The sequence below is a fragment of the Biomphalaria glabrata genome, chromosome 13 (assembly GCF_947242115.1).
Source record: "Biomphalaria glabrata chromosome 13, xgBioGlab47.1, whole genome shotgun sequence".
Classification (NCBI taxonomy): domain Eukaryota; kingdom Metazoa; phylum Mollusca; class Gastropoda; family Planorbidae; genus Biomphalaria; species Biomphalaria glabrata.
Window position 1 is genome coordinate 18,719,041 of NC_074723.1, and position 22,447 is coordinate 18,741,487.

Genomic DNA, 22,447 nt, shown 5'->3' on the forward strand with positions numbered 1-22,447 from the left:
TTCGCAGCTTTCGTAAACGAATGTAGCTTTAGAAAACCAAATTTTAATGTTTATTTGATCAAAATATGAAATGAATGGACTTTAATTAATATATTTATGTGTTAAAGTATAAAACTATCTGTGCGAAGAGAAGTTTTATCATCTTAGAGTTTTAGATCTAGGGATGGGATTATAAAGTAAACAATTAAACGAAGTTGTTTTTTTTTAAAGAGTATTTTTGGTTTTAGCTTTTTTTTTTTGCTATATAACACAATTTTCAGAACATTTTCCTTTTATTCAGCTCCTTCTCTAGACCGCTTCTCTTTGTTTGACCTCAATGTTGTGGCTACGATAGGTCTCTATTGAACATGTTCAGTAGATTTTAAAAAACATTGTCAAGATAACACATTTCATTTACGCCATCTTACCTACAATTCTGAAGCACCCATAAAATTGTCTTGACATTTTTGGTAAATATTGTCTTTATCATGTCTCGAACTTAGGACCTTCGACCCAGTCGACTCTAGTACTAATCAGGTCATCATTCCCAAATTAGACTCCTCAAGTATTTTTGTATACGTATTATAAAGTACTAGTAAAGTGTTGTTTAAACCAAAACTAGTCTCACTTTAAATGTAAACCAATGATTTCTTGTCTAAGTCAAAGTATTGATTAAAAATAAGTTTAACGTCCTTGTAAACAGGACACCTGCTAGCATCTACCTTAGAAGTTGACATTGTATATACATAATACTTCCTGGTTAATTGGCAGCTTGTTATCACAGGAGAAACGTGACCCTACTCAGGCTAAGTAAACATACAAATGACACAAACACAACATTCTCTAATTAAAATACTGATACATAACTCTCAATCTGCCAGAATACATACCGCCTGTGATGAAAGGTCTAGCTCAGTATTGATCCTACTTACTGATCGATGGTTTGTAATAAAAAAGGATTTTGAAAAACGTTAAGGAAAAAAAATCATTTTCATGTAAAGAGAGATAACATTTGTTTTAATAAAAAATTATTTTAATAATTTAATTGTTTATCTTATTAGTGTAATGCACTATTTAGAAATGTTAAACGTAGTAACACATAGACACTAAATTAAAACAGATCTACACTTGAGCATAAAAATATGACGAGGTCACTTGAGCAATTATAAAGAACAAACACCAAAAAATAAAATCAACATGAAATAATTACAAGCGATTATTGAATTACTTTTATTTTTTTTTGTCAACATACATATACAATGTATACATTTAATCGCCTCCGTGACACAAGTTTCATAAATTTATATTTAATTAGGTCTATAATAACTTTGTTACCTCTGTGGATGGGGCTCAAAAGGTGCTGTTATATCAGGGCTTCAAATGTGCCCCATAGTTCCATGCTGCATTCTTCAAAAACATATTTTGTACTTGTACAAAGTGGATAGTTTTTGTAAAAGAAGAATTAATTTTACTATGAATATTAGTCTAGATGAGCAGCGTAATTGGACAGCAGGTGAAGTCGGATGGTCGCTGGGGTATGTTAGCGATGAAGTGAGCCTCCTCTTCCAAGCCATCAACTTTGCTGTGGTGTGTCAGGCGATAGACATCTTTGGCACAGTGACCAACATTATAAACATTGTCGTCTTTTGGAAGCAAGGATTTAAAGACTCTGTCAATGTTAGTCTGTTTGGTAAGTGTTAGCATATTAGTTGGGCGTGATACGTTACATAGACTAACTTCTGCTCCCTTAACATACGTGTATGGTGTCATATGTCCACTAGACTACCAGTTTGTGTCATAGTAGGTGGCTACCTGATCGAGGGGCATGCGTTGTGGACTGTCAATTCAATTCAATTTATAAATGCCAGAAAGAACAAATGAACCTAAAGGAAAGTTATTTAAAGCAAAAATAAATTCAAAATATTAGCCAGTAATCTAAATATAAACAAAATACAAGCACATCGTATCACACAGTCCAGCTGTCTTCTTCTAGTTTCTCTTTCTTTCTCTCTCTCTCTGTCTGTGTATCTTTCTCTTCCTCTCCTTCTCTCCCCCTATAAACATTTCCATCCTCCAACATCCACAGGTACTACAATTATTTGGATCAGCCGGAAGTTCGAACATTGCTTGCTGCCATAACCAGTCTTCACTTGGAAGGTTGAAGCTAGGATTTACAATTCCTCATTTCTGTAAGAAAACACAACAAAACAAATTCCTCTAGCCTTTCAGTTTGATGTCATCTAGCCCCTCTAACCTGTTTTATATCATCTGATCCAATGTCATACCTTTTGGGTGTCATCTAATTTACTATCCAGCTTGGTGTCATGAATGTCTGGCATCAAACATTTTATTACTATACTTGTTTCATTATTGAAAAAATACATACGTACAATCGTAAAAAAAGATTTGTTGAAAAGCTTGAAATTCAACACAAAAGCTTAGAAAACTCCATTGTTCTTTAACCTGCCTGAATCATTGAAAAAGACTAGTTTCTATCAATGGGCTAGGTTGAGCTTATGTGTTTCGTTTCTTTAGTTTAAAACTAGAATTACTAATTTGGGTCGGAAGTACCATATTCGTTATATATCTTTACCATTTTTCAGTTCTCATTTTAAATTAAACTGACATTATTATGCTATAATTTTAATTATACCTGATAGAGAAAAAAAATTCTGCACAAAAATACGGGTAGTTCGAATCAAACCCGATTGAGGCTATAAAAAGAAAAGACCTGAAACAAACGTGTTAATCTAGACTTTTAAAGTACTTTGTTTCATGAGTCTTTTACCCAAGATCTGTGTATTTTGTTTAGGGCTAGCTTATTTAAGTACCCGGCATTTTCCGATACACAATTTCACACACAAAAATAATTGTAGAAATAAAAAGTATAGTGATTTTTAAACTTTTAATGATTTTTAAAAAGGTTTATCTAAAAAGGTGTTACTGTACTCAATTGTTAATATTCGTTTGTTATGAATCTTAATGTCTATTTTGCGTCCGTTCTAGTTTCTTACTGTTTTCTTGAGTTAAGGTGTCGTGTCTTCTCCTGGTTTATACCTGATCCAAAATAATGCTAAGCTTATATATATTAAAAAATCGCATGTGCATATATGAATGAACTTGTTTTAGATGAAGTCCATTAATTATAGTTGCTTTGAAAAATTGATCTGACACATACCATGGGCATTGTCAAAATAGTCATAGATCTATAAAATCTAGTTATAATCTGTGGTCTATATAATCATAAATATTCAAGTTGAATTTGAATTGTAACTATAGAATCAGTATAGATCTACTTCTAGAATATATGTCTTGGTTATAAATATAGTAGAAATAGAATCTAAGTGGTTATCTCAACCCTTTTATATGGTATGGATATTATACAGAAAGCAACTAAGTCTACTTGAACGCTATGAACTCTTTCACCAAAGATGCTTGCGCTTCATCATGAACATACGGTAGCTAGACAGCACTTCAAGCAGCGATGTCCTTGCAAACGCCGGTATGGACAGTATAGAAGGACTTCTTATGGTCCAACAGTTATGCTGGGAAGGGCACGTATCCCGTATGGGGAACGAACGTATGCCAAAAGCAGTCTTTTTTTTTGTAACCTTAAAGGTTGTCGACGTAACAGAGGTGCCCCACGGAAACGCTTTAAAGACCAGCTTAGATGCAAACTTGCCTTAGCTGACATATAAGAGAGCACTTGGTTGCATGCAGCAGCAGAACAAGACAGCTGGAGGTCACTTACAAAGGCACATTTGAGACCAAATGGAAATCCGCTGCTGAGGACGGACGCAGACGGCGAAAAGAAAATCTTAACCGACTACCTGCGGACAATGGCTATGCTTGCCCTGGTTGTGGGAAAATATGTAGGTAACAGCTGGGGCTGCGTAGATACGGGAAGTATTGCTTTCCGCATTAATCTTCGAAATCGATGACAAGCCTTATTATTATTATATTAGTATATTAAGTCTTGGCGATGAAAAGTAGATCTATAAGTAGAAGTATATTCCATATTGTATAGATAGTAAATCTACTGAGTCTGATCTAGACTAACCATGGGCGTAGCCAGGAGAGGGGGGGTTTGGGGTTCAACCGCCCCCCCCCCCCCAGAAATGAAATCCCCCCCCCGCAGGGGGGTTGGGGGAACGGAATGCAGTGACTGATTTTTTGCTTTTATTTTGTTTATTTTAGGTGAGATTTTAATACTAAATCATAACTTACCACAGCACAGCCGAGGGGGTTTTGAGTTAAAAACCCTCTACCAGGGGGTTTTGAGTTTAAAACCCCCTGCCAGAGGGTTTTGAGTCAAAAAAAAACTATCAGGGAGTTTTGAGATAAAAATCCCTCTACCAGGGGGTTTTGAGTTTAAAACCCCTTACCAGGGGTTTTGAGTTTAAAACCCCCTATCAGGGGTTTCAGTTTAAAACCCCCTACAGGGGTTTTGAGTTTAGAACCCCTACCAGGGGTTTTGCAGTTAAATCCCCCTCTTCTATAAACAAAACTTAAAAAAATGCAAACGACAATCCCCGAATTCAAAGAAAACAGCTAAGGAAGATTTTGACTTTAAAACCGCCTCCAAAAATTACGATAAAACCCCTTTCAATATAAAAAAAGCAAATTACACACTCAAAATTCTATGAGCGTAGCCAAAGGGGTCTGGTTCAAACATTGGGTCCGCGGAACTGTTTTCATTTACATGAGAAAGGGCCAAGGCGAGTAACTGGCGCCTAAACCACTAAGCTTTGGCAGGAGGGACTCATTAGCATTCACTTGCAACACACCGAGAAGAAGAAAAACTGAATTCAAATTTCAAACCTCTGCTGCCGTGCAACTATACCCCAACACGGCGACTTTTAAGCAGTTTGCAGCACACAGCGCTACACCCAGTCAGAGCCTTCGACACGGCTGATCCCAAACTGTACGGGTCATTTGCAAAGAATTCCATAAGCACAAGAAGCTTTTAGTGTTATAACTCATACCCCCGACATGCCCTTGAACTGTATTGTTGCTTAAAGAATTTCGTTAAATAATATCAGATGTAGATTTGTGTCAAATAATTCGTTTTTATCTTTGAGAGTTCGAAAGTTGTTCAAACCTTTACCTTTATTGTCAGGGTGACATCATCTCAAATGACCCTGCAGATGGAGTCCAACGTAAATACTTAGTCACTTAGGCAACCAACCTCTTATTTGACAAGAAAGAAATGAATCCCGATTATCAATAAATTTTAAATATTTGTTTTTTTTAAGCATTAGTTAAATTTTGACACAATTAAGCTATTAAATCGGTATTCAAATTAAATACAACATTTTTCTTTTGATTAGCAGGAATATTTAAGGATTAATAAAGTACAAATCATATATTCGTGAATGAAATAAGTACATTAATAGGATCTGAAAATTATAGTCATGACCTGCTTTAAATGAAATCCATTATCGTAGACCCCCGTGGACATCTCATAGACCCCCAATTTATTGTTTTACTTTCGTAGACCCCTTGGAAGTCTTCGTAGACCCCTGGGGGTCTATATAGACCACTTTGGGAATCACTGATTTAAATGTTTCACGAATCACATGTGCTCATGTGGTGATATGACTACGCCTACGGAATACCAGACCGTGAACCTATTGCTATTTGACGACTTTTATAAGTTTATATGTTGTGCTGTACGAGATGCCAAAAAAAAATGTAGATTTTAAAATTCTAGAACAATAGATCTATTTCAAGTAATTTATTAACATAAATCTACTAATCTCATTTATAATATGTAGCTTTAGATCTACCAACGCATTCATTCAGATTTTAATATACAGATTTAATTATACTAATAAAGATATGTAATTTAGATCCATACGGTGTTAGCGAATAGCGTTACACAAAAAGGAACCTGGCTTTTTCTAAACTCTGATACTTGGTCTATAACAGTAAAGCAGCAACTGCCTAAATAAATAAATAGAGATCAAATACCTATATTTAATGTAGTACATCACCTTTGTCCTCTAGTTAACCGAAACAAACGACAAATCATTGGCCCACCCTTGTCTATGACATTATTGTTATTTGTTATTTGTTTTTTTCCACAGCACTTGCGGTGTCGGATGTCGGAATGTTGGGAACGCTCATCTGGCTTAACCTTTGTTTCAACCCTTTGTTTCACAACCTTGACCTACCCTTTGACTCAGTGGAAATACAGTATCTGACTGCCGGGTGGCCGCACGTGGTGTTCACGCGAATTACCAGCTGGATCACGGCTTTTATCACCCTGGAGAGATGCCTCTGCATTGCATTACCGTTGAAGGCAAGTGACTTGTAATAGTGTTACGTGAGGCTGTTTTGTTTGATAAGACATTTTGTAATTGGGCTTTTCCTAAATCTTTGAATGAATCATACCTAAACAGATTTCAACGAACTAGAAATTCTTTTCCGAAATTTCTTGGAAAATCGTTAAAGCCGTTTTTGATATTCGTGCCCAGGTTTTGACCACGGAGGTTTTTTAACACCCCAATTTTTTTTTTTTCAAAATTTACGAGTTAACAGAGGTATTGCTATAAAGGCTAATTTCTTATTTTATACGTTAGGATAGCTTGAAACAGCAAGTAAAACCAACGACTTAGCAGAGTCTAAGTCTCTGATTAACATACGTGATAAGATTGACACATGGTTACGCATAGGATTTAATTATCTTTTCTTTCGAAGTGACAAAATTGTCTAAACCTAACACTTAAGACCACGAATCAAAGAAAATACAAACATGATCTTTATTAAATTAGAACCAAACATAATCCTTCATCAATGATTTTTTCCTTCAGGACTTCCTGAGTCTACCGAACTGTAATGGGTACTTGATAATAATGGGGAAAGTAAAGGCGGTTGGTTGATGTGCTGGCCACATGATACCCTTGATAACCATCGGCCATAGAAACAGATGATCTCTATTTCGTCCTCCCCATTGATTGCAAGATCTGAAAAGAGTACTTAAACAAACATAGATTGTAGTTTTACTTTTGTTAAGGCCGACAATGGCTGAGAAGTATTAAATAAGAAAGCCGCTCAGAACCGAATGGTTCTTTGGTTAATCCTATGTACAAAGAGTGCCGAAAAAATATGTATTTTAAAAGTATACGGTAAATATTTTACAATTTATTAAACTGTAACATCAATTTTCTTATCTACTTTGCTTGAAGCACAAAGTCGATTTATGTATTCACTTAACAACAGTGTTTCTTTATCTATGTTTTTCAACATCTCTCCTAAATCTTCCTCTTTTTATTCTCGTACGTTTCTATTTGTTACTTTATTTCGTCCCAGCATATCACCATATTGTTTTATCTTCTTTTTCTAAGGAACTGTATTTTATTACCTAAAGAATGAATACCTCATATTTAAATTGGAATGTAAATCGAGTGTTTAACGATTATTTTAAAAGTCCCCATGTAAGCCTAAGCTCTGTTACACGATGTTATATGAACACTAAGCTTGAAGAGCCAGTGCAATGCTCGTAAATGATGTTGTTCTTTTATTTATCGTCAGATCAAAAGTCTTCTCACAGCAAGGAGAGTCAAAGTTATAATGGTGTCCATCTTTCTTATTCTTATCGCAAGCGTCACTCCGGTCTACTGTGTCAACTCGTATGGCTGGAAATATTTTCCTTCCCGGAACAAGACTCTCATAGGCCTCGTCTACACCCCTGACCGCGAGTCAGTAGAGAAAGTGTCCTTCACCTTCAACAACATCATCATCCCATTCTCCGCCTTCCTGACCATCGTCTGCTGTACCTTGGTGCTGGTCGCCAAACTGAGGAGCAAGGCGAAGTGGAGGAGGAAGTCCACCAGCGCTGGACAGACAGACCAGATGACTAGCCGAGACCAGAAGGTCACCAAAATGGTGGTGATGATTTCCACCCTCTTCATCGTCTGCTTCACCCCAATATGCGTCGTGTTCATTGGGATGACCGCTGAGCCGGACTTGTCCATCAATGGGAAGTATCACAATATGTTCTTTGTGGTTTTCTCTTTCGGCTTTATCCTTGAAAGCACCAACTCCGCCATGAACATATTCATCTACTACAAAATGAGTTCTCGCTATCGCCAAGTCTTCAGAGAAGTGTTCCTCAGACAATCGCCTTTGAAAAACACTTTTTAAAAGCTTGCAAAGTACAGAGAAAAACGTTCCCTGGCCTCAAGCTTCACATTATTGTTGTTTTAATATAGACATTATTGGCCATATTATATATTACCCACATAAGTTTATTTGTTCAGAGCATTTTGTCAATTCTTTATGTTTGTCTGGTTTAAATAAAGATTAATCTTTTTTTAAAAAAATTATATCTATATACTTAATAAAACTAATACAACAAAGAAAATTATTCAAATGCTGCCAAAAGATGTACAAACACAAACAGAGACTTGGTAGATAGTACTGGGAGCGATTAATCTGAACATTGGATGTAATATAATTGTACCGTCCTCTTGACTTTCAAAGCTAGATAAAAGAGAAGGAGTCACATACACATTAATTTTTCGTCAAAGCGATGAGGCAACACTAGTAAAAGTTTGAGAAACATTCTGGTCGAGTTACTAGACAAGAGCTTTAAACTTTGCTTTTTTTTAAATATTAAAATAAAGACTGCATGCAATAATTTCAATTTATTAACACTGGGAGACAGTGCCCGCCGACCTCCTCGTGGTGTCCCCTGGTAACTGGAGTAAGTCCACCCTTTGCTCTGAGGATGGTCTGAAAAAGGCTAACGTTGCGAGAGCCCCAACTTTCCTAGCAGTCTCTCATGCTCTCCTGGTGCAGAGTTCTGCTGGTGAGGTCTGGGTAATGCTAAGCTCTGATCGACTTAACCCCTGCACGCTCGTCTGGTGTAGGGATTTGTGTCTGTCGGGGCTTTAGCTAATGCTGAACTGATCAGCCGCCGCCCTGGAGACTAGTGGAGGGTCAAGCCATCAAAATTTGCGGGCCCTAAACTGGTGGCTTTAAAAAAAAAGGTCTCCTGCCTCACTCCACTTTCGTGGATTAAACCCTGCCCATACGAGCGAGTGGTTGAATTAACTGATCTTTCGATCGATTCATAGTTCAATGTTCATGTCTGGACTGTTTTTCACTGCTCGCTCTAAGGGGCAACCCAAATCTCCTCCTCCTGGAGGAACCCATACCAATGTCGAGTAAAATTACAAAGAAAAGCGGGTCTGAGCAGACCCTAACAGGCCAGGTAAAGGGCATTAGGCCTGGCATTGAAAAAATGTGCTACTAATCGCCTCGCAACGTTGGTACATAGGAAGAACGGGCCACGTTGTGAAAAAAGAGCTACCGTTCTTCCCAACACACAAACCCTGATAACATCCTTTTTTCCCCCAAACAAACACTACAATTAAAAAACCAAAAGTCTCAGAAAAAATTAACCAAACACCAACACCTCATACTGGAAAAGTAAGTACCCTTGTAAAAAATTCAAAAACTTTTGGACGGCTAAAATCAACAAACTTGTTATGGCTCGGAGAAGGGCATACAAAAAGGTCCAAAAGAACCCGAACAATCCAACACTTAGGCAGAAAAACAACAGACTCAGCCTACTAGTCAAAACGTCTGTTAACAGGGAAAAACGAGAACGTTGGACCAACACCTGTGCAAGGTTAAAGCTAAATGATAGCTCTAAGGCTTGGAGTCTTCTGAGAAATCTCGAAAATGCTGGGCGTACGCAAACAGCAACCCCATTATCTTCACCAAGTGGGGTAACAATTTCATCGAAGAAGAAAATTGCCACCTTGTTGAACAAATATTTTGCTAAGATCAACAAGGCTGCCAAGAAGTCCCCAATGTCCAAAGCCATTGATAAAGCTCGCAAAGCTGATGAAAAAAAAAGACCGAAAGGAACCACAGACCAAAAGTGCTGAGGGAACGATTGTCGCAGTTACTAAAGTAACTGCATACGGTAGTCAGGACAATCAAATGTAAATAATGCCGAGTTCAACACGTTTGATGACGTCATTGTGTTTACTTTCCTCCAAGTATTTTGTTTAGCAGGTTGTGTCCCTTGGTTTCTGGTCATCAATTTTTTGACTAATACTCACTCGCTACTAGTGACGTAGCGGACGGTCTGTCGATCTTTTTCCCATCTTGTAGTCTAGAGACAAGACATTTTCTTGAGGGAGCTCTGATTTTCGCCTTGTACTTCACTACTGGATAGCCTTAGTGTTGTGTCTTGGTGGATATTCAGATTATTCTTGAAGTGGATTATCTTGACCCCTGTGTAGGGTGAGTTAATTTTCCCACTGAATAATTATTCTATTTGATTCAATCGTATTTGTTATTCTATTGGTAGACTAGAAAGTTAGAAGACTCCGTTCTTTTATCTTTCAGACTCTTTGGCCCACCAGGGAGGGCAAATTCCACCCACTGATCAGGCTGTAAGCTTTCATCAAGCCCTGGCTATAATACAAAAATGGAAAAGTGGTTTGAGTGCTGGGACAAGTCCCAAAAAGACAGTGGAGTCTGGGAGCGCATGAGGCGCCCTGACCGCACTTCCCCGTGGTGGAGGCTGTCCAGGCCTGAGCAAGCTATTATAGCACAGTGTAGGACAGGCCACTGTCCTGTTGGCTCATATTTCTCGCGGCTATGGCCAAATTTTGATTCACGGGGAAGAAGAGGAAACCGTGCCTCATATTCTGTTTGACTGCCCCAGACTGATCTCCGTCTCGACAGGTCTGGGAAACCCAAAATTCTCGACCTGTATGGCGACATTTATGCACTACGCAAGACAGCAGGGTTTCTGTCCAGGGCTTTTGCAAGAGAGGATTTGAGCCTCTCAAGCCCTCACTCTAATGGAGCTTGATGATGATGATGATGATTAACACTGCTAGTTTCGGTTTACAAATAATTTATGCTTGTAAAGCGCCTTGAGCCTACATTTTGTTTGTTAACAGTTCTCTATACATTATTATTATTATTACTGACATTGATCTTCATAGAAAAGTTTGTTTCCTAAACAAGACAACTGCACATATCCTTCCCATAAATTAAACCGCAGAATATTTATCAGCCTTCTCACTAGTTTGGATAAAAATATCCAGAACCAAGAATTTTTTTTTGTCGCAATAAAAAAAAATATAAATTCCGATTGTGAAAAATCTTTATAACTTTTTCACATACATCATACAAGTGTCATAATGACCCTCCACCTTCACAGGAGATGCAAGCATAGCTTGGAACTGTTTCAGGTGTGTGGTTGAGTCGAATAAAAATAAATAATAGTAAGAAGGGAATAAGAGACAGTTAAAGTTTCCCGACTGACGTAATGTCTATATTGTCTTTGGAACGTATCCCGTATCCAGTGGGCATCCATATATGTACCCAATTACTTCACTTCATCTTCCGCCTTCAGATAGTTTGACTTTGGACCGAATTTAAGACCCAGTTTGTAATTCTGTGAGAACCCAATTGGGACAGGTTAGTTTTGGAGCTAGTCATGAAGCCAGTTTTGGGTAGCCTGATCCTACTCGTGTGTGGGCAAAGTCGTTGCCAACTTGTAAAGTTATATATACGGTAAGTTGTTGGCGCGAATTCGAAAGGCGAGGAGCATTTACAGGAAATATCAATTAATAGCCCAGTTGGTTTAGTGGTTGTTAAGTCTTAAATTTTGTACTTGTATCATTTGAGATTCTTTTTAATCCACTGTTTGCGTGTGTATATATAATTATTATTATACAAACGTGAAAAGCAAAATAAAACTTTACTTATGTAGCAAATTTAGGCTTTTTAAAAAGGTTTTAATTTTTTTTTAATTGAAATATGTATAGTGCTATAAAACCGAAATAATTAAATAAATATTGATTTATGTAAAATGTGAAGCCCCAGATGTCCTCCATGTTTACTAGGTAATAAGGGAGGTAGTAAAAACGTGTTTGGAGGATGTAACAAATACATTGAGCTATCTCGCTTGGGAAAAAAAATGTATATATTGTCGGAATTTATATGGTGAAGATGATTTTACCCGAAAAAATTGTTAACTTCCAGACTTTGTTTTCTATCCACGAAGATTCAAGGATGTACGTATCGAGAAGAAGCCCTAACATTGCAAGAAAAGAAAGCTGAGGGTCTGGCCATACGGGCTGCCTGGTCGTGAGGCATGTGCTTTGGAGTGTAGTACGATGGTATCAATGGTTCCGGGTTCGAACCCTGCCCACCGCCATCCCCGTCGTCCTGTGAGAGGTTTGGACTATGATGACATTATCTTTTAATCTGAAGAAACATGTTAAACATTTGAAAAAAAGTCCAGTAGGCCAGTAACCAATGGGTCTGTTGTCTTCAACATTTTTTGAATTTTCTCTTATGTTAAAGAACAATTGTTTTAAAATTTTTTAAATTGAATTAGGTTTTGGTTTTGATTTCGATAGTAAATGGCCAAAACACACTGATTATCAACCTACATTAATACGATAAAATATTCTATGAAAAATCAAGCAGGCATTGAACAAAAGACACTTTTCATTATCCACTCTAATCGAAGAGGCTCCACAAATAGATGCAAATATATCACAACATGTATATTAAGGACTATTTGTAGGTCTAATGCCATGTGGATGATATAAATTTCATAACTTTACTAGTGGTTTTATTCTAGTCAGATGTTGAGATTTATTCTCACAGTTCTATTTTGTGTCTGCATTAGTATTTTTAAAAAAGTTTTCTCTAATTGAGGGATCCCAAATAGAGGGCGCATGTTGTAATATAAATCTAACAAAATTTGAATAGCATTTTAATTTAATGTATGCTGACTTCATGACCTTTGACGTGGCAACGAGGTATTGGTCTAAACAGCCCACAGGCTGCGACGTCGCTGGTCAGCGTTCAGGCCTTTTATAATGACTAAGAATAAGAATAAGACTGATCTATTGATCCTTGTGGAATTTTTTTGTGATTACAAGGACTCCTTTTCTCATATTGATACAACACAACAGAAACATTGACATAAATAAAACAGACACAACATAAAGAGCTCATTCAGCGACTACACAGGCATCTTGGTCCTTTACATGTTTCCTGATCAACAAGTGGCCTTGATATCATCTGACCGAGGAATGTACCAACGAGTTTTTGTACCGCTCTGTTCTTGTCTTGATATACAGTAGTCGCCCACTTCGCGACGGCCTGACGTAGTTCTGATGGAGCGGGTGACCGACTTTTCTTAGACATTTTTGTTCAAAAAGTTCGTTAAATATGATTCGTCTTGGCTGGCTTACACATTGAATGCCACAAAAGACGACATTGTCACGAGTCGAGTCTGTGACCTATTTCGACCAGTTTCTAGAAGCGAGTTCAATCCAGTGCAAGTGTCCAGCGTAAACAAGTTAATTTTAGGTATCCAATCAAAGAAAGAGGTTAAGGGAAAAAATAGCACACGTCAGCTTCTAGAAGGTCAAAGCTACTAAAATAATTATCTGAGAAGGTTCCATGATTCTGGAACCTACGATCAAAGAAAGTATAAATTAAGGGAATGTCAGTTAGACTGGGTCCTCGCATAGTAGTAGTTCTATTAGAGCGATGGTCCTCGTTTAGTCCTCGATTAGTAATGGTTATAAGTTTTGTGATATTAGCGGGTCCATTAATTAAAGTTTTATTAGTTGAAAGTGAAGTTATACTAAGTGAAGTTTTCATGTATCTTTAAGTTTTATTTTAGAAGTATCAAGTCAAGTTGTTATTGAATTGAGAGGTCATTTTATGTGAAAGTTGAAGAAGTATTATTAAAGAAGTTTTAAGAAAATACAGAGAGATGTTTCTTTCTTCATTTCATTGAATTGTCAAGTTTGATAATATAATCCCCGGCAAGTGTGATCGTCACAGACATCATTTTAGGTCATAATAAATGAAAATGTACTTGATGGCAATATATCTGCAGGTCGCTTAGTGCCACTAAAAAAACCTTGCTCACGAGCAACCAGGAGCAACTAACTTTATTAATAAACTACATGTCTTTATACAAATCTTATGTCTACATATTTCAAACACATCGCTCAATGATATATAAACAAAATGACGCTTCTAGAATTACGCAATTAGTATATAACCAGACACCTTGTATGTTCTATCAAATATTTTTGTTATTTTATTTGGCTTGTATTGTTACTTGTAAGAATAAATAACTTTCTATTTACTACTTTGTAGTCGCATATTAAATTTTAAAAGTTATATTTATTTAATACTGTATTTTTGTTTCCCCTATGAGACACCTGTTCCGAAATAAAGTTGTCTAACAGGAAGTCAGGCATGGCTAAACTCTTTAAATATTTGAACATCACGCAAGTAATGACAGTTCCGAAGGTCATAAAGCCTGTATGTCAGGGGTTCTCAACAATTGGCAGGGGGTCGCCTTAGATCAGTCACAGCTGAGGTAAGACCTATAAATATGGCACAAAAATATGATAAAACAAGGTTACAAAGACAGTTTGTGTGGAAACAAAAACTCAAAATCGGCTCCCGAAGTGGTCCACCCAGGCAGGCTTCAATAGTTTCAGAAAAAACATCCGAATGAAATTATATCAAAGACATATGAGAGATAAGAATGGAGAAAGAAGGTTGACAGATCATGTGTAATGCCCCAACGGTCCAGCAGATCAAAGGATAGGTGCAAGTGAATGCAAAGATAGAATTGAACCTGGCCTAACTAGTTCCCCTTTCAGACCTTGTGGTCTATAGGGCAGATGATCTAAAGTTCATCTGTTTTTATGGCCTACGGTTAACGAGGGTGTCATGTAGCCAGCACAACGACCAACCGCCTTTACTTTTCCCCAACTAATGTCAGGTATCCATAAGAGCTTAGTGGACTCAGGGGTGCCCTAAAGATCCCGAAAGAAAAAAATCGTATTTTTCACCAGGATTCGAACCCGGGACCTCTGGTTCGGAAGCCAAGCTTTTTAACACTCACCATAGAAACATATACACCCTCACTTTATAACAGTTGTATCAAAAAATTGTCAACCAAACGGTCTACATTTTAAAAGGTCCTTATTTTAATATGAAACGACTTTTAAAATATTTTAAAATGTCAAACGTTGGTAATGTCATTTTACTACGCATCAGGTTAATAGTCAAACAGGGATTGATAACACGATGACTATACTTTTTGTATGTGTCCCTTGAAAAAGAAAAGAAATTGAATGCAGTGGCGGACTGTGTGCTAAGATCGGCCAGGGCATTTCTATATAATCCGGCCCACAAATTTTATATCATATGATGGACATCCAATTCTAGGTCTACCTGTTTTCAAAATCATTCTGTTAAGTTTAATAATGTATTGATTGCCGAATGCTTACATACAATAAACTCTTTATAGGTAATATAGTACTAATGTTGCTATTTAATCGCTAAGCCCTAATAGGATGGAGCCTACTAGTAGCACATTCTACGGATATAGGCTATTATATCATTTCGGAAAATGTTTTAGATTAAATAAGTATTACTATATTACACTGTATAGAGTTTGTAAAAGATTTTTTTTTAACACGATGTTCAGAGAGCTTCTTTTACAAAAGAATATCATTAAACCTTTAACAATTTAATACGTTCTATAGTGGCATTCATGAGGCCCTTTAGATGGCCCTACCGGCCCATTTGGGTGCCGGCCCACCGGGCATTTGCCTAAATGCCCATATAGCCAGCCCTCCACTGATTGAATGGCTCTTCCATCTCTGTTTTGTCAGGATGTCGCTCCTTCCTTGAGAGGGTGGCGTGCCCCTCGGTTTGAGAAACACTGGATTGTTGATATTTTTCTTCTCTGAAGGAGAGAGATGTGTTATTTTTATAATACAAAAGGCTTAGTTATTTAAATTGTAAATATGTTCTTATTATTTGCTTATTATAATACAATTTATTAAAAATGAAAAGCAATACGTAGAGGAAAACAATCTGGAAATGTGCTTGATATTTATGAATGTTTAGAAATAATCACCTTTTTTTAAAAAAAATTACAAAGAAAATATAAACTAGTTTCATTTTTGTAATAAATATGAAGATGTTAATTTTAATGCGTATCATTCAAATTTTGTTAAATAAAAATAATGTCAATTATTTGGATGGTTTCAATTAGAAACTTTATAATTATAATCATAGGTAACAGAGCACCTTCAGGCGTCTCGAACCCAAATGTTTTGACGTCGTCTTATTTACTAAAAGAATTGTATATATAGATTGTAAGTTTAAAGAAGAAATTTCTATCAATATTTTAACGTGATTCTGATCAACCTTCCTTCTTATGACCAAATTTCTCCTGACCTTTGACTGTCGCATATATTTTGGTAATGGCATTTACTTTATACAAAAAAAAAAAAAGGTCAACGACAAAACGGCTTAATTAGCACATGACCTCACGACAATAACGCCTATTAAAAAAATGGAACGACCTGAATTTGAACGCATGGCTCAAGCCAACACAAGTCAATATCCAATATACTAACCAATCTGTTAGTGAGGCGCTATGTAAAATAGAAGATTGTGCAGTTATCTTTTCTTTATTTAAAAAAAAGAAAAAAAAAAAGTAAACTTTCCCTTTCAGACCTTGCGATCTATGGGGCAGATGATGTTAAGGTCATCTGTTTATTTAAAAACTTACTTTAAAAGTGTGACTCATAAAGTGGACTAATTCAAATTAGTCAAGTACAATTTCTTTCCTTTTTAATAGTTAATAAACTCATTAATTATTTTTTTAAATGTATTCTTATGTAAAAAATATAATTGTGCAAAATTTCAGCTTGCTCCGAGATTGGATAAGGGAGAAACAACGTGTTCAAACCTTTTACCAGACAGACAGAGAGACAGAGTGAGTTGATAGAAGTTTTGTAAAAAGAAAATGACACAAAAAATGTAAAATCGTTTGCATAAATGTGTTAAAATATGGTCCATTGTTATCTCCCTTACTAAACAGCCTCCCATGTTTTTTACTATTAAATAATAAAAATAGTTGTACAAATTGTGTATTTTTATAAAAAAAACAGCTTGCATAGTTGATTTAAAAAGAAAAATTTGTCACTTTCAGAAAAGAAAAAAAGTAGCCGTTGCATCAGAACTTTAAAAGGTCTAAAATATCATGATGTTGGATTTTCAATATATTTTCTAGTTAAGGAGATCTAAACGGGACAGACTGACTGACGATGGACGGACAGACAGACCACACAAAACTAATAGCGTCTATTTCCCTTTTTGGAAAAGAGATGAATATACTTAATATATAAGAACAAAAACAATCGCGTGTTAGTTTATTCAAAGTTAACAAAGAAAAAAAGAATGTATGTATGACTTTATTTGGTTGGGGATGGAGGTAAGGAATAATGGAATTCACGGATCTTAAACAGCGTTACGATGTGTAGAAAAAAAAAGGTCCAATCAAAAAATTTTATTGTATAAATGAGAAGCCGAAGAATAGTAAGAGATCGTATGGAAAAAAGTTTTAATTATTTTTGTCGTAGTGGGGTGTGGGAGAGACAAGGTGAGATAGAATTCATAGGTTAAATATTGCGGAGGAGCTTTAAAAAGTGAAACGTTCTATTGGAGGATTGATTTAGGTCATTGGTTAATATGCCTGACTAAATGCATGACGCGGAGGACGAAATCATCTTCTTTTTTGAAGTAACGTCTGTATCATTTAAGATAAGAAGATAAGCTTTAAAAAAAAAACACGCTTATATTGAGTGGGATCAATTTTTTTTTCACCTGTGCCAAAAGTTGTATTAATTTGAATTTTTTAATTTTTTTGTTTTTTTTTTAACGTAGCAAAAATTTTAAATATGTTTAAATATACACACTGATAACTCATAAAAATGCATAATGACCAATTAACAAAATGTTACACATTGGCGTAGCTAGGGTATATGATGCCCAATGCGGCAGCTCCTCATGATGACCCCCCCCCCCATTTGCCCCCAAAATATATAATATAATAATTAAAGCAGTGAAATGACGTCGTTTTTTTCGAACTATTGTGTGTTCATTGTTAAAGTATTACTTGCAAGAAAAAAAGTATTAATTTAACAAAATATTCTAGAAATAAATCTTACGTTCTATCTTGCTCGTAAAACTATCAACATTTTTTTTTATAGAAATCTATTTTTTTCCCAAATCGCCAATTAGAGAAGTGCACATTTTTCATCGTTGATCGCAATTAATTCTTGATTAACTGAAGTCTGAAAAAAATCACTCGCATATAACCACGCTTATCGCAATAGTCAAAAATATGCACACAAAAAAGACTACATTTTGAACTGAATCCCCAAGCGTTATATATATATTGATACTCACTTATCCATATTTCAAAAGTTCAGATGTTTCTAAAGAAACTGCAACAAACCGTTAAGGTTTCTTTGTATCTTTCGCTCCAGACCAGATTCGTTTTTCGTACCCCATGTGACAAGACGGATTAAGATATTGGCCGTTTTGGGTGTCTAGGGGATTTTATAGTTTGAGAATCCTTACTTGCACATATAAACTACAAGCACAGCGTTATAATGCAGGCAACAATACTAGGTTTAGATGTAAAATTATGTACAGTTTATTATACAAAGGATAATTAAAAGGTAAAATGCTGTACAGATGCTAGAATGGGGTCTAGCGTATTTACATTAGGAGACTATCATCATCAGATATTAGAACCAAGTCGGCTGAGTGTCATTAGGCTGCTTGCTTAGCTTTAGTCCGGTGCTGCACTGGCGTGACGGGTGTGGCAGGTACTGATGCTGTCCGCTGGTGGGCTGGCGTAGTGGATCCAGGCTCCGTGTGCAGTCCAACTTGTATGGTTGCAGAGCTAAGCTGCGTCTACCAATCAGTTAAGCCAGTGACGAGTCTGTGGCTAGCGTTGTTGCTTGGACTCTTGAAGGATGAGTAGGACTGATGTCTGCAGATCTGGTGTCAGCAAATCTGTTATCAGCTTAAGTTTGCTAAGATTTCAGGCGGATGTAGCCTATAGATAAAACTGCAACGATATGATGTATGCGTCGGTTTAGCCATAATGATAACACTGGGAGGTAGATGCCTTTCCGTGAAGGACATCTTCAGACTGATGTATAGAAACCATAAGATAGTTTCATATTTATCAAAGGGACCTAACAAATGAATATAGTGTCCCATCAAGGGAGATAACAATAATAATGGGGACTCCCATAAAGGGAAATAACAAACAGTAATAAGTGATATATGATGAGTAATACAAGTGACGTTCACCAATCACGGTGAGTAGCAAGTACCTACATCGCTTAGATAAATGAGATGAAAGGGGAAGGGGAGGTCAACGTCTGATACTCGCCCATGCTCTCACATAAGTAAACATAGAGCATAAGTAAATACATACTCAGTAATAAGACATGTTTACATAAATGTCTTGATAATTCCTTGCCAAGGAATTAATCAATGATAATATATTGAAGGCTCGTGCTGAGCGCTAACATATCAGAGTTAAATTAATGATAGTTAAAGAGCTAAATACATCTGGTAAGAATTGTTAATAAATTCTAGTCCAAATGGCTTGAACATTTAGCCATAAAGGTCATGATATAAAATATAAGTATACAGTAATCTACTTACATCATCCATGATAAGAATGCACAAATATATACACAAGTAATGTAGTAATAAATGCACAGATATATATATATATACATTACTAAGTAAAATGGTTCTCAAGCACTTTACTAAGTTACATACCACCAATCCAAAGTAAAATAAGGGAATGAAAATAGTCTAGAGCTCAAGCAAGAGATAGATGTGCTCCCTGTGGGCTCTCCAGCGTGAATGAGATCGGACGATGAAGTTTGTCCATATACACGTGGATAGAAAGGGGGGGTGAGTGGCGGGAGATAGGTGCAAAGGTGGTCTAGCCTATCTGACGTCTTTGACAAAGGGAGTCCACGCTTGACCGTGACGAGAGTTTCCGGGAGATAGACATTGCGCGAAGGCGCGAGTTGAAAGTCCAGGAAATCAGCCCAGGTGGTCAGGTGGATTATGAAGGGGAGATTATCGGAGCTCGGCCAAAATCAAGGGAGATTATACCTTGATAATGGCTAGTGCTAGACGAACAGCGTTGCCCGAGGCGTTAAGTTGCATGGGTACTTTGAAGTGACCAGCCGCTCCCGGAAGGGGGGGGGTCAACGGATGTTTGCCACGATAGATGGAGGGAGTGTACTCTTGTCAAGGGTCTAGTGTGACACGTGTCAAGGTGGGGATAGTAACATGTGACATCGATGCCAATGGGGTGGGGTTGGATTGGAGGGGTGGTGGCTGTGTTTTTAGCGCTTGATTGGCTAAATTAATAAAATTGATGATTAATAGCGAGTAAATAAATTAATTAAATGCTTAGACCTGAGTGATATCTTGAGTGAGCTAAAACGGTTCGTCACACCCCATCATGATATTGTTCATATCGTGTGATTGTTTCTTGAACTATCCCGTCCAAGAAAGAATACATTTCCACCCATAGCTCTTTCTTTTTGGTTGATACAGAATCTTTTTCGCTTGGCATCTTTTTTCTTGTGGGCAATAAGTCTTTGAGGTTCTGCACTAATCACCAGATCTGACCACATGCTTTAGGCATATGTATTACTTTGAGAAAATTGATCAAGTTTTGAGAAATCCGATGTTCTGTCTAATTAATCGAGAAATATTAGGCCCGTAACCAACCAATATTTGTAATTTAAATTTCTAATAATAATAATTTCTTTTTTAATTTGTGGGGACATGTACGTATTCGTTGTGGATCTATCCTGGTTCGGAGAACATGTACTTTCGGGACTAGATTGTACTTAGATTGTAATTTCACAAACTTTTAGAAATGACTTAGGGGAAAAGACGCTATTAGTTTTGTGTGGAATGTCCGTCCGTCTGTTTGTCTGTCCGTCCGTGCCGTTTAGATCTCGTAAACTAGAAAAGATAGTGATAATCCGACCTCATAATATTTTAGACTATTCAAATTTCTGATGCAACGGCTACTTTTTTCTTTTCTGAAAGCGAAAAATCTAATTTTTTAAATCACTTATGCAAGCAGTTTTTTCATAAAATTACACCACTTTTACAACTATTCACTATTAATAGTAACAAACACAGGAGGCTCTTTAGTAGAGGAGATAGCCATTTACCATTTTTAAAACTTATTTATGCAAACGGTTTAGATTTTTTGTCAAAAATTTTTTTTTTACATTTGTATTGCTAATTCAAGTTCTGTTATATTAACTATTACCGTTACACACAAACTTTTTTTTACTTTTTTTTAAGAGAAAAAATCTATTTAGTAATTAGTATGCATATAAGTTGGTTATAATTTAAAACAACAATTAATAAGTAGTTTTTTATATTATCGCGTGAACTGCAGCGTGTCTACACAGCAACAGAACACTGAACTAAAGGATTTTTTTTTTTACGAAATGTTTTTTTCTCGAGGAATAAGATATTGTTCCTTTACAAAACAATTAGAGCAATTATATATTCATTATAAGACATTAGTTAGGTCAGGTTCACATCTAACTTCACATTCACTTTCACCTATCCTTTGGTCTGTGGACCGCTGGGGCACCACACTAGATCCGTTAACCTTATTTCTCCATTCTTCTCTGTCATTTGTCTTTGATAGAATTTCATCCTGATGTTCTGTCTGAAAATATTGAAGCCTGCCTTTTTAACAGCCTGGCGGACAGGGCAGCTTTCTTATTTTCCGTCCTGATTAAGGCCGCTTCAATTCTTTTGTTCTCATCGAGGGTTGTCCCAGCACGCAGTCTGTCTCCATGCACTTCAGTCTTTAGCTATTTCTTCCCATATACTTTCGTTGATGTCTGTGTCTCTCATGTCTCGCTTGCAGACATCTCTAAATGTTAGTCTTGGGCGGCCCTTTGGTATGCTCCCTCCAAAAGCTCAGCATATAAGATATCTTTCGAGATTCTACCATCTGGCATGCTGGTGACATGTCCGAGCCCGCGTAGTCTTCTTTGTGAGTCAGGAGAGCATTCATGCTGCTCATATTGGCCAATCTCAAAACTTCCTGATTGGAGACATGGTCCCTCCAAGAGATGCGCATTATGCGTCTCAGGCAGCGCAAGTGGAAACTATTCAATATGTGCTATTGGTACATGTATGTTGACCAGCTTTCACTGCCATAAAGAAGATTGCTCCCAACACAGACATTGTAGACTGGGATTTTGGTTGCTGTAGTCAATTTGGCATTTTCCCAGACGCGCTTGGAGAGTTTTGCCAATGCTGTGGTAGCTTTTTCTATTCTTTTTGTCGACTCGATGTCTAAATCTAGGTTACTGGCAATTGTTGATCCCAAGTAGGTAAATTCCTGCACCACCGTAAGGGTGTGGTTCCCAATATGTATCACATGATTTTCTGCGACGTCTTGTGCCAGGATTTCGGTCTTGGAGAAACTTATTGTAAGGATACAATCTTGACAAGAAGCTGCCAAGGAATCACTAGCTTCTGTAGACCTCCTTGT

The 22,447-nt window shown here is 36.8% G+C and overlaps 1 protein-coding gene across 1 annotated transcript; it reads left to right on the top strand.

The window, feature by feature from the left end:
• Positions 1-1,373: 1,373 nt before the first annotated feature.
• On the top strand, positions 1,374-8,219 carry LOC129922540 (allatostatin-A receptor-like). The gene is made up of 3 exons (XM_056009173.1): positions 1,374-1,669; positions 6,069-6,283; positions 7,516-8,219. The coding sequence occupies exons 1-3, from the start codon at positions 1,453-1,455 to the stop codon at positions 8,125-8,127; spliced, it is 1,044 nt and encodes a 347-aa protein (XP_055865148.1). The 5' UTR covers positions 1,374-1,452; the 3' UTR covers positions 8,128-8,219.
• Positions 8,220-22,447: the final 14,228 nt, after the last annotated feature.